The 13,757-nt window shown below is 37.4% G+C and overlaps 1 protein-coding gene across 4 annotated transcripts in view; it reads left to right on the top strand.

Annotated features, from left to right (window-relative positions):
• Positions 1-13,757, top strand: part of LOC105493463 (TATA-box binding protein associated factor, RNA polymerase I subunit A) — a 31,877-nt gene that overhangs the window by 4,657 nt on the left and 13,463 nt on the right. For all 4 annotated transcript variants that reach the window (XM_024796484.2, XM_071080986.1, XM_011761145.3 and 1 more), the window contains exons 3-5: positions 1,113-1,282; positions 5,533-5,646; positions 7,784-7,982. In XM_024796484.2, the coding sequence (XP_024652252.2) occupies positions 1,220-1,282; positions 5,533-5,646; positions 7,784-7,982 (376 nt within the window). In that variant the 5' untranslated portion in view covers positions 1,113-1,219. The remainder of the gene's footprint in view (positions 1-1,112; positions 1,283-5,532; positions 5,647-7,783; positions 7,983-13,757) is intronic.

Below are 13,757 nucleotides of genomic sequence, written 5' to 3'. Positions count from 1 at the left end.
GGTGACTTTTATGTATTTCTAGGATGAGAAAAGATTTAGCATTGATTATGCTATTTTTTTTTAACTGACATAAATTCTGAGAAACCTTAGTCACATAAGTAAGAAGATGGCAGTGAATGGAGTTTAATTATAGCCATGCATCAGGTCCTTGAATTTCTTCTAAATTATTCATGAAAAATTACATGATTTATTGTAAAAAATTATGTTGTTCTGCAGTTTTGATAAGCAAAGAATTGGGAATTGGCTGACTTTCCAAAGGAGATGTTAGAGTTATTTACTTTTTCAACACCTGTGTTTTCACCTTCAGATAATATGTAATGATTTTGATTGTGAAGCTTTGACTATGTAGGCACAGCTGTCTAGGAGATTAACTTGTGGAAAGGGTATGTAAGGAAATCAAAGATCTGCAAGTTAATTGTTTTAAAAGTATCTTTGCAAAGTACCTGTTGGTCTTTGTGTACTTACTGGGGTACAATTACCCAGCTGGACTAGAGGGGTCTCGTAGTTCTGTGGGAAGAGAAGAAGAGGTAGCAATGTAACTAGTCATTTATATAATAGCCCTGTATCTAAGCCCAAATGTTCTTAACATTGGGATTGCCAATACTTTAGAGATATAAATGTTTATTTTTGCAACTGTTTTAATCTCATTTGTATTTAAAATCATTGAGTTACTAGGAATTTGGTCCTTAAAAAATGAAAGCCCACTTGGAGTTTGCAGAACATGGGTAGGTAATAAAGACCATGTTTGCCTAGAATGACCTGGCATTTTACCCATTCTAAATACCTGGGACTGTGCTTTTGGGGGCCTGTTTGAGAGATTCTCCCCAAATTATTTAGCACAAGGATTAAAGGATGATTGAATCAGATTTAAAGGCTCTGATGACTCTAGTAGCCCCAATACATCAAATTAGATATTTTTTTTATCTGCTAAAAATAATTAATATAATGTAGAAGGGTTTGTTTCAAGTGAAGCTGGCTTTGATACTGGAAATGGGCTGGGTCAAGTAATGCCTACTGTTTACTTGTTAAAACTTCTCATCAGAAGTAAGTTTTTTGAATAGTTGAACTGGAGCCATTGTGGATAAAAACTCTTTTCTTTTTCATTTTTATAGCCATTGGAGGGAAAAGGAAGAAGGATTTTGCTCAGACAACAAGTGCTTGTTTAAGTTTTGTCCAAGAAGCTCTGCTGAAGCACCAATGGCAGCAAGCTGCAGAATACATGTACAGTTATTTTCAGACCTTGGAAGATTCAGATAGCTACAAAAGGCAGGCTGCACCTGAGGTAAACAAAGTTTGAGTTTGCTGGAAGAAATGATAGATTCCCAGGAGTTTCTGCCTCCAGCTTCACCTTCACCTATAGTACCTTTTACAGAATCTCAGTGATTTTGCTAAAAGCTACTAAAACTACTTTTGGGTGGAGAGTTTGTATTGGGACCTTATTTACACACTTCTTTTTACCTGTTATTTTAAAGGAGAATAAAATATTCATTCCAATAATTCTTCCTTTTCCCCCCTCTTTATGGATGTTTCCCATCATCATGTAAAAATTTTGTTACTCTTTTTTTTTTTTTTTTTTTTGAGACAGGGTCTTGCTCTGTCGCCAGGCAGGAGTGAAGTAGCACAATCTCGGCTCACTGCAGTCTCCACCTCCTGGGTTCAAGTGATTCCCCTGCCTCAGCCTCCTGGGTAGCTGGGACTACAGGCGTGCACCACCACACCCGGCTAATTTTTTGTATTTTAGTAGAGACGGGGTTTCACCATGTTGGCCAGGATGGTCTCAATCTCTTGACCTCATGATCCGCCCACCTTGGCCTCCCAAAGTGCTGGGATTACAGGTGTGAGCCACCATGCCCAGCCTATTCTGTCTTAAAATCGTCTCTTGGCCCAAACTTCCCCCATTGACTATGCTTCCTAGTTTTACTCTCTTTCAGCAAAACTTCTTGAAAGAGTTGTTCTCTTTTTCCAACCAGAGTGATCTTTTTTTTTTTAGTTTTATCAAGACGTTGTTAATACACCACCATCCATTTAAATTGTACGGTTCAATGTATTTTCATATGTTTACAGAGTTGTGCAGCCAACCATTACCACACTCTAAATTTAGAACCTTTTTTTCTCCCATGAAACCAAAACCCTGTACCCACTTGCAGTCTTTCCCCATCCCTCCTCACAGCTGCCAGACACTGGCAGCCACTAATCTTTACTTTCTTTTTCTTTTTTTGTTTTCTTTTGAGACAGATTCTTGCTCTGTTGCCCAGGCTGGAGTACAGTGGCATGATCTTTGCTCCAGCTCCTGGGTTCAAGTGATTCTTGTACCTCAGCCTCTTGGTTGGCTGGGATTACAGGCATGCACCACCACACCTAGCTAATTTTTTGTATTTTTAGTGAAGACACGGTTTCAACTCCTGGCCTCAAGTGATCTGTCCGCCTCGGCGTCCCTAAGGTGCTGGTATTACAAGCGTGAGCCACTGTGCCCAGCCTAATCTATTTTCTATTCTGGACATTTCATATAAGTGGTTCCGTACAATATGTGGCCTTTTGTAAATGGTTTCTTTGACTTGGCATAATGTTTTCATGGTTTATCCATGTTGTAGCATGTATAAGTACTTCATTACTTTTATTGCCAAATAATTTGTCATATGGAAATACCATGTTTTATTTGTCCATTTATCAGCTGTTAGACACTTAGGTTGTTTTTGCTTTTTGATTATTGGAAATAATGCTTCTGCGAACATTTGTGTGCAGGTTTTTGTGTGGACATTTGTTTTAATTTCTCCTGGGTCTACACCTGGGAGTGGAATTGCTGGTCATATGGTAACACTATGTTTAGCCTCTTGAGGAGCTGCCAGACTGTTTTCCAAAGTGGCCATACCATTTATATTCTCACCAGTAATATCTGAGGCTTCTAATTTTTCCAGTCCTTGCCAATATTTTGTTATTGTCCTGTCTTACTGATAATAGTCATCCTTGTGGTTGTGAAGTGGCATCATCCTGACTATGATTTGCATTTCTCTAATGACTAATGATTCAGAGTGAGCTTTTTAAAACATGTCATATCATGTCACTCCTCTGCTGAAAACACTGTAATGGCTTTCCATTTCATTCAGTAGAAGCCAAAGTCATAATTGCCTGTAAATTCCTATATGATGTGCTTACTCCCTTTCCTTGTTTGACCTCTCTGACTTCATCTCCTGAAACAGGTGGAGCATTCCGAATTCAAAACTGTGAAAACCAGAATGCTACAAAATTCAAAGCTTTTTGAGTACTGACATGAGATAGTGACACCGTTGCTTTCTGATGGTTCCATGTATACAAATTTTGTTTTGCGCGCAAAATTTCAAGAATATTGTATAAAATTACCTTCAGGCTATATGTATAGGTGTATATGAAACATAAGTGAATTTCATGTTTAGCCTTTGGTCCTATCCCCAGTCTCATTATGTATATACAAATATTTAAAAAGCTGAAAAAATTTCAAATCTGAAACATTTCTGGTCCCAACGATTTCAGATAAGGGATACTCAACCTGTATTCTCTTGCTTGTTTTTTCTTTTCCATCCTCATTGGTCTCCTTGTTCTTACTTGAATGGGCCAGGCATATTCCTGACTGATTGCCTTTGCCTTAACCAGTTCTTGGAAAGCTCTTTCTTCAGCTATCACTATAGGTACCTTCCTTCAAGGCCCCTTTTCAATGAGGCCTACCTTGACTATTTAAAATTGCAGTTGCCTTACTCCATCTGCAACCTGCACTTTCTGAATGGCACTCCTGATCTCCTTATCCTGCTCCATTCTTTTCCCCTAACACTTGACAATTTAATTATATTTCTTGGTTATTGTTTGTCTCTCCGCATAGAATGTAAATTTCACAGGGCAGGATTAAAACAGTGCCTGGCATGTACTACTAAATTTCTTCAGTAAAAGACAGTTTACCCACAAATAACTTGACATGAGTGTCTCATAGGTCTTACTGACATAGTCACCATTGCATCAATTAGTTATCTTCTAAAGCAAAAAAAAGAAAGCTGAAAAAAAAGTTTAACCATTCATTGAAAATTTAATTTATGGACTTAAGTTACATATACCTGTGAAACATTGGACATGTTACAGCCTCTTCTTGTCCAGATTTTGTTTTGTAAAATGAAGGAATTGGATGAGTGGTTTTTGAGCACTTCTTTGGCTCTATTTGGATCACCGAAGGCTTTCATTGAAAGTATAAATTCCTCTACTCCACACCCCTGTCTTACTGAGTCAGAATATCTTTTTTTTTTTAGATGGAGTCTCACTCACTCTGTCACCCAGGCTGGAGTGCAGTGGCACAATCTTGGCTCACTGCAAGCTCCACCTCCTGGGTTCACGCCATTCTCCTGCCTCAGCCTCCTGAGTAGCCGGGACTACAGGCGCCTGCCACCACGCCTGGCTAATTTTTTGTATTTTTAGTAGAGATAGGGTTTCACCATGTTAGCCAGGATGGTCTCCATCTCCTGACCTCGTGATCCGCCTGCCTCAGCCTCCCAAAATGCTGGGATTACAGGTGTGAGCCTGTAATAGAATATCTCTTTTTAACAGGTGTCCCATGTAATTTTGTGTACACTGGGTGTAAGAATAGCTATAATAATCTCGAAGTTTTCTTTTTTTGTTTTTGTTTCCTGCTTTTTTTTTCCCCCCTGCATTTACCCATCCCTGGTGGTAGGTGATCCAAGACCCAGGTTTTCTTTAAGTTCCCAGATACTACAGTGTGATATTCTACAAATGAAATCTTGATATCTCTGAGTTGGGAAGATGAGGATCATTATACCAAATGATAATATGTGTGTCATATATAATTATACCAGTGATAGTATGTGTATCCACATATAACCAATGTGTATGTTCATAGAAATAATTGATTTATGGTTCAGTTTAATTTACTTTGAAGTTGGTATTATTGTTGTACTTTAAATTGAGGTTAGAGAAATAGAGATTTGCTCTCATGAAAAAAGAGCTCCAAGTTCTGCCCCCAAAGTTTTGGTGATCTGAGGATAAAATTTTTTTTATTAAGATTTGTCCATAGCTAATGAAAATTCTTAAATTGGCCTTCTAAATAGAGAAGAAATGTAGTCCATAGTTGTAGAATTTGATGGGCTCTCAGGAAATAGGTAGTTTGTTGCCCTCATTTTGCAGATGATGAAGATGCGGCTGAGAACAACGAAGAAGCCAATATTATTAGAACCCAAATTTTCTGACTTTAATATTCGTCCTTCCATGCCAATTAAACATTTTATATGAAATATGTACCTTAACTGCCTTTCTTTAAACTACTAAATTAGTAATGATACTATTATACCATCTGGTATTTTAATAGAAATCTAGAAGGTTGAAACTATCACATAAGGAAGTAGTATTAATTTTACATGGCAAAGTGGTGTAAAATGTTGACGGTAGTGGTCTCTAGGAAAAGGAATCACAGGTTATTAATGTTGTAATCAGGAAAACAATATCTTAGAAACTGAATAAGGCAAAAGTTTTACATTTTGGCAGTAATTTCTGCTTTGACAGATTATTTGGAAGCTTGGAAGTGAAATTCTATTTTATCATCCCAAAAGCAACGTGGAGACTTTCAATACTTTTGCTGACCGGATGAAAAATATTGGCGTCATGAATTATTTAAAGGTGAGAATATGGGCTTTGTGAATTTACCCTTGCGGTATTCTTTTTTTCTTTCTTTCTTTTTTTTTTTTTTTTTTTATTGCTTGTGTCAGTGATAAGGTAGTTAACCTAAAAAATGTGGGACAAGGATAAGGCATCTGGATAAATAAGAGAAACTGAAAGAAAAGAGCATTATGAGAACCATTTACTTCTTGATTTTCAGTCACCTCCCGTGTTCTCTGACTGAAAATTCCTTTTTTTGTGTATTTCTTCTGGCTGCCAAAATCAGTTATTCAGAGATTGCAGTGGTATGATGATGGGTCAAATTCTGAAATGTTTGCTGAAGTCATTTGAGCTTAGAGTTGGTGTTTAGAAAAAGGAAAGAGCTAAACAAGTTGGGAATTTAAATACATGAAAATATTTTAGTACTCCTAATGTTTAGGTAGAATCTTGACCTCCAAATTCATATATTCTTTTGTAAAAGTCTTACTGAAAAAGATTGAGATATTTTCAAAATACTGTATCTCCCTCTCTCTGGTTTTGTCTCAAAGGGCACTTTTTCAATACAAGTTTGTAAATGCTTTGCTTTAAAAAAATGTTTTGAGTGTCTACTTTATGTGCCAGGTGCTCTTATGGTTTTGTTCTCTGGTAGACCAGATATACTGTGAGTGGAAATTAAATGGAGGCAGTTTACAGTTCTACTTAAGAAAAGCTTTCTAACTAAACAATTGGAAATGGGAATGGCCTACCCTGATGTGTGCTGTGCATCTGTTTTTTCAGGTCTAAACTGGATAGCCATTTGATTGTGGGGAGAGTGTGAAGTTTAAACTGTTGGTTAGGTCCCTTTTGGCTCCTAGAATCTCCTCAGTTGAAGTAAAGAAACTGAAAGGGAACCTCATTTCTCAATAAGAGTCTGAGAGTGATAATTAGGATAGATAATAAAACTTTTTTTGTTGTTAATAATTTTAAAAACACTTATTGCCGCTTACCAGGTATTGTTCTAGACATGGTTCTTAATAGTAGAGGAAGATCATGTAAATGGCATTAAGTGTTATGGCTACCATAGTAGAAATGTAACATATAGTGAGAAGATAAAGGAGAAAATGGCCAGTTCTCTGGAACTAGAGAGGGTTAGGATTTAATGGGTAGGGGAATCAGGAAAAGAATGAAAGTGATACTTGAGATAAGTTTGAAAAAGCTGTTGGTTGTTCACTAGGCAGATTGGGGGAAAGCAGCCCTGTGTGGCAGGGGTTATAAAGAGTTCAGAAGCCCTACATCCAATAGTTTAGTTACTCTAAAAATCATTTGGGTAGAAGTCGGAGGAAGTAGGCTGGGCGCTGTGTGCTGCACCCTAGGAACTTGGATTTTAATTCTGTAGTCAGTGGGAGCGATTGAAGGAGTTTATGCAAATAACTAACAAGATGAGATTTCTTTGGTAGCCACTTGAAAGATGAATTGTAGGGAGGCAGGAATGGAGAGGCCAGTTGACAAATTATTGCAGTACTTTGGCTCTACCCATATGATTAATTGTAGTTCTAATTATTCTCCTCTTTAATGTCTTCCCTTCTTGTAATACTCATTCTTTGTATAATTATTCTTCCTGCTTCTCCTGTATCAGGGATACACTTTCCTTCCCATCTGAGCTGAAGTCATTCTTCAACATTCCTTATTAACATATTTTCTCTAAGCTTATATAGCATGTATAAAATAGTAATATTTATTGAATGTCTGCTATGAGCCAAACTATTAGGTGGTTTGCAAGTATTATCTCGTTTAATCTTGAAAACACCCTTCTGAAGGGGCAATAATGTTCCCGTAAAACAAATGAGACTCACGAAGGGTGAATAATTTACCCAGGTTTATTTAGTTTTTAAGTGGTGTATTAACCAAGACACTCCATCTTCAAAGCCTCTTTTTTCCTCAGTATATCACACTGTCTTTTGTTTGTAAGTTTACATAATTTAGCTCATATTTGCATAGTGTTAATTGTTTCCTATGTCTTACTTCTTTGCCAGATTGTCCCCAACATCAAAATTTTCAATGTCAGGTTATTTGTATTCTACCAAGGTCTTAGCCCAGCATGTATTATATATTTACTGAGCTTTTTGACTAATGGTTATCAAATGGCTTAAATGGCAGTGTGCCCTTATTATTTTTGCAGATCTCCTTACAACATGCATTATACCTTCTGCATCATGGAATGCTTAACGATGCTAAGAGAAATCTGAGTGAGGCAGAGACATGGAGACATGGTGAAAACACATCTTCCCGGGGAATATTAATCAACCTTATTCAGGCCTATAAAGGGCTTTTACAGTATTACACCTGGTCTAAAAAGAAGATGGAATTGTCAAAGCTTGGTGAGTAAATACAGATAAACTTTTTCTTGTGATGAGACTGAGGGGCAGAGGGATCTTAAGGAGTAATCTAGTAATTTCCCTATTGACTTCATCCAGATATTACGGTGAACAGACTTTTTATGGATTTAAAATTCTTGATCCTTTATAATACTTCTGATATATAAAAGGCTTCAGTCACAAATTAGATGGTTCATAACTAAGTTCATCATTATTTTAGGTTCGTTGCTGTTTTGAATGTGGTTTATACAAGGATAAACACAGCCAGACATTAGAGCAGTGAAGACAGGTTTGATTCAGTAACTACTGACAGGAGGAAGAGCTAAGCTCCATTCCAGTTTCTATGGAGGTGACTTGGGGTTGTAAGGGGTGGGGGTGGGGAGGCTAAAAAGCAGAAGGCAGAACCACCAGTAAATTTTTCTGGAGTTTTCCCAGGCATGCATTTCAAGAGGGGCTGGCTGGGGTAATCCTGGGGATATGGCCTTGAGCTGTTAGAAACTATGTTACTGTCTGTTCAAGTTTTTATTGGCCAAGTTTGAGGCCTAGTTCAGAAGAGAGCTTAGAGGAGCCTGGCTGGAGTTTGGTCAAGAAGAAAGTCTTTGCCAATTTCTAAGAAAGGCTATAGGTTTTCTTTAGCAGTCATTATTACATATAATAAACATTTCTTCCTGTGTGCCTAGAATGGAGTTTAATTTATTTTGTAATATTATTATGTTATTTCTCAGAATAATATGTTTAAAGAATACGTCAAAATGGTCATTTCAGTTTTGTATAAAGGTTATAATGGACAATTTCTTGATTTATTGACTATACCAGAAGTTGACCATTCAGTTCTCAAACTGATTTCCCTTCTCTTAACCTTCAGTGCTGTTATCATCTTTATTTATGCCCAGATTTGCATTCATTGGAGCTGTATGATTCTTTGCAAATTGCTTCCTTGTATAGTTTCTCCATAGTCTCTCTAGGATTAACCCCTTCTGTTTTCATTCTCCTCCATATCTTAGTCCTAAGTAAGTAAGACTGCTTAGTCCTAAATACTAGGACTAAGTAAGCAGTATTTCCTTATGTGATAAGTGGTATCTCCTTGGTCTCTGGGCAGGTAGTTTCACTAACTTCGACTCCCTTTCCTCTTCTTTCAAGATACTCTGAAATGCTGTCTTCATCACAATAATCTTGTGAGGTCTTTGTAGAGTCTCCTCATCTAGAATGCTCTCTACTCTTCAAGACTCATTGGATTGCTGTCTCAACCCCTCATTCTTACACCTTAAACTTAATATTATCAGCTGCATGTTCAGCCTGAATCATTTGGCTATTCATCTCTTGCTTTCTAATTGTGCTAAGGTTTTTCAGGTGTATTTTATTAGTGTAGATGTCTTCCCATTTAGACTAGTCAGTCTTTGATGTCATATTCCTCTATTTCTTTTGTTAGTCTTGTCATATTTTCTGGTGTAATACTTCTTTTTCAAAAGAGCTTACTCATTGATTAGGTTAGTTTTAAAGTCAATATTTACTTTTCTTCTTACACATGGTTAGGTAAAACCCAAGCAAATATTTGATGATTAAAGCTGTTGGAACATCCCATTTGTAATGTTACTTCTGTGGATAGATGATTCAGTACCTTTCCATAGCTGACAGTTATGTAGCAACAATAGATGATGATGGGATAATACCTAGAGGTCTTAGATGATCATTCACCTCAAATGTCTATTTAACGAGAAAAAAAGTTAGGACTAGTTCTTCATAACGAAACTCATAGGCACTTACCATGTGAGCTTGTATTTGGAGTCAGCTTGGGACTTTCTTGCTGATATGTGTGGCTCTGTCTTGGTTGGGGTTGATGCACTTAGTGACTAGGAACCTCCTTCTATAATAAATTCAAACACGATTTATACACAGGGATCTGCCCCTTTCTCTTTGAGACAGAGTCTTTCTGTCACCCAGGCTGGAGTGCAGTGGTGTGATCACAGCTCATTGCAGCCTCGACCTCCTGGGCTCAAGTGATCCTCCCACTTCAGCCTCCCAAGGACCTGGAACTACAGGTGTGCACCATCATGCCTGACTAATTTTTTTTTGTAAAGATGGGGTCTTACTGTGTTGGCCAGGCTGATCTTGAGCCCCTGGGCTCAAGCATCCTCCTACCTCGGCCTTCCAAACTGCTGGGATTACAGGCGTGAACCACCATGCCCAGCCCTTTTTTAAAAAAATTTTTTTCCATATCATGTCTTACCTACTTTCCTATCACCTCATTTCTAAGTTCATATTGCTATGTATTTAATCGATCTACTGGGAAAAAGATACCAGTGCCTCTGGTTTGCAGTATCTTGTGCTTCTAATAGCTATTTTTGAAAGACTTGAGTAACTTTCCTTGTAAATCTTTAAGATTGAGAAATAGATACAGAAAAAGCATATAAAACAAATGTGAGATATAATGAATAAATTTAAAATGAACATTCACATAACCACCACCCAGATTAAGGAACACAAAATACTGTCACCCTAACCTGAAAGTTCTCCCTGTGTGCCTTCCTGACCACATTTCCTCCCATTCTCTCTCAAGAAAATCCCTGTCCTGACTTACGGTAGTCACTCCCTTGTTTTTTTTATACTCTTTCCACTCATGTATACATTTGTAAACAATGTGGTTTAGCTTTGCCTATATCTGAATGCTGTATTTGGAGTCATACTGTATATGTTCTTTTAGGCCTTGCATATTTTGTTCAAAATCAGTTTTAAGGTAATACATATTATTGGATATAGCTCTAATTTTTTCATTTTTATGGTTATAAAATATTTTATTTTATGATAGTCACACTATTCCTTCTATTACTGATGGCCATTTAGGTTATTATTTTGGGCTATTACAATACTGCTTTGAAATTAACCCCTATTAATTTCTGTATACCGGTGCACATAAGTATGCATTTCTAGGAGTAGAATTGTCATAGAATATGTTTTGTGCATCTTTAACTTTAGTACATAATATACTAAACTCTTTCCAAAGAGGTTACCAATTTGTACTTTACTGACAATCTGATTAGAGTTTTCTTTTGTTTGTATTCTCCTCAGCATTTGCTATTGTCAGAGTTTTCATATCAGCCAGTTTGTTGAGTATAGTGATCTCCCATGGTTTTTTTTTCTCTATAGCTTTATTGAGAATTAAGATATAATTCACATACTACACAGATTCACCCACTTAAAATATACAACTCAGTGGTTTTTAGTATATTCATAGAGTTGTAACCATCACTACAATTTTAGAATATTTTCATGACCCTAAAAAGAAACCCTGTACTCTCCATTTCTCCCCACCCCTCCAGTCCTAGGCAACCACTAATCTGCTTTCTGCCTCTAGAGATTTGCCTATTCTGGACATTTCATACAAATGGAATCATACAGTATGTGGTCTTTTACTTAGCATAATATGTTTTTGTTTTTTTTTCCCTAACAGAAAATTTTGACAAAGAAAGCATGTTTTTAATGTTATAGCATGTAATGGTACTTCATTTCTATTATTGAATAGAATTCCATTGTGGATACCACATCTTAGGTTCATTCATCAGTTGATGAGCAATTAGATTGTTTCTACTTTTGGCTATTTCGAATAACATTGCTGTGAACATTTATGTACAAGTTTTTGTATGGACATGTGTTTTTATTTCTTTTGGGTATATACCTAAGAGGGAAATTGCTGGGTCATGTAACTCTTAAGTTTATCCTTTTTAAGAACCACTGGACTGTTTTCCAAAGCAACTGCACTGTTTTACATCCCCAGTAGCAGTGTATGAGGGTGCAAATTTCTCCACATCCTCACCAACACTTGCCATTATCTGTCTTTTCCGTTATAGTCATCCTGGTGGGTGTGAAGTGGCATCTTGTAGTTTTTATTTGCATTTTCCTGGGGATTAATGATGTTGAGCATCTTTTCATGTGCTTATGGGCCATTTGTATGTCATTTTTGGAGAAATTTTTTTCAGATCTTTTGCTCATATTTTAATTGAGTTACCTGCTTTTAGATTATTGAGTTGTTGTAAGAGTTCTTTAGTTGTTCTAGACAGAATTCTCTTCTCAGATATATCAGATTCATGACTTGGAAATATTTTCACCTTTTCTGTGGGTTTTCACTATCTTTTTATTTTATTTTACTATTATTATTTTTTGAGACAGAGTCTCACTCTGTCACCCAGGCTGGAGTGCAGTGGTGCAATCTCAGCTCACTGCAACCTCTGGCTCCCAGGTTCAAGTGATTCTCCTGCCTCAAGCTTCCTGAGTAGGTGGGATTACAGGTGCCTGCCACCACGCCTGGCTAATTTTTGTATTTTTAGTAGAGATGGGGTTTCACCATGTTGGCCAGGCTGGTTTCGAACCTCTAACCTCAAGTGATCTGCCTACCTCGGCCTCCCAAAGTGTTGGAATTACAGGCTTGAGCCACTGTGCCTGGCCTTCTTTTCACTATCTTGATGGTGTCCTTTGAAGCATAAAAGTATTTCATTTGATGAGGTTTAATTTAACTGTTTTTTCTTTTGTTGCTTGTAGTTTTGGTATCACATCTAAGAAGCTATTGCCTACTCTAAGGTCACAAAGATTTTTACTTCTTCTGAGAGTTTTAAAGTTTTAGTTCTTATATTTTGGCCTTTGATTTATTTTGAGTTAATTTTTATGAAGTGGGTAGGGGCCCAACTTCATTATTTTGTATGTGGATATCCAGTTGTTGTAGCATTTATTGAAAAGTCTATTATTTTCCCACTGAATTGTCTTGGCACCCTTATTGAAAATTAGTTAGCAGCTGGGAGTAGTGGCCATGCCTGTAATCCTAGCACTTTGGGAGGCCAAGACAGGTAGATCGCATGAGCCCTCAGGAGTTTGAAACCAGCCTGGGCAACATGGTGAAACTGCATTTCTACAAAAAATACAAAAATAGCTGAGTGTGGTGGCATGTGCCTGTAGTCCTGGCTACTTGGGTGACTGAGGTGAGAGGTTTACTTGAGCCCAGGAGGTAGAGTGAGACTGCAGTGAGCTGAAATCATGCCACTCAGTCCAGCCTGGGAGACAGTGAGGCCCTGTCTTAAACATACACAAAAGAAAATTAGTTACCTATAAATGTGGAGGTTTATTTCTGGACTCTGAATCTTCCATTCATCTACATATGTCTCTCCTTATACCCATATCATACAGTCTTGATTACTACAGCTTCGTAGTAAATTTTTTTTTTTTTTCTGAGACCAAGTCTTATTATGTCGCCCACACTGGAGTGCAGTGGCATGATCTCAGCTCACTGCAATCTGTGTCTTCCAGGTTCAAGCGATTCTTGTGCCTCAGCCTCCCAAGTAGATGGGACTACAGGCGTGCGCCACCATGCCCAGCTAATTTTTTTTGTATTTTTAGTAGAGACAGGGTTTCACCATGTTGGTCAGGCTGGTCTCGAACTCCTGACCTCAGGTGATCCACCCACATCGGCCTCCCAAAGTGCTGGGATTATAGCCATGAGCCACCATGTCTGGCCGTAATCATAGAGTACATTCCCCAACTCTGTCTTTTTTGTTCTTCTTTGGTTCCTTGCATTTTCATATGAATTATAGAATCAGCCTCTCAACTTATGCAAAAAGGCCAGCTGAGTTTTTGGTAAGAATTACATGTATCTGTAGATCAATTTGACAATAGTAAGTCTTTCAACTGAACATAGAGTGTCGTTTCATTCATTTAGGTCTTTAAAAATTTTTTTCAACAGTATCACTTTTCAGAGTAAAATTTTGCATCTCTTTTGTAAAATTTATACCCATT

This window comes from Macaca nemestrina, chromosome 1, assembly GCF_043159975.1.
Source record: "Macaca nemestrina isolate mMacNem1 chromosome 1, mMacNem.hap1, whole genome shotgun sequence".
Classification (NCBI taxonomy): domain Eukaryota; kingdom Metazoa; phylum Chordata; class Mammalia; order Primates; family Cercopithecidae; genus Macaca; species Macaca nemestrina.
This window is presented reverse-complemented; position numbering and strand designations above follow the sequence as displayed.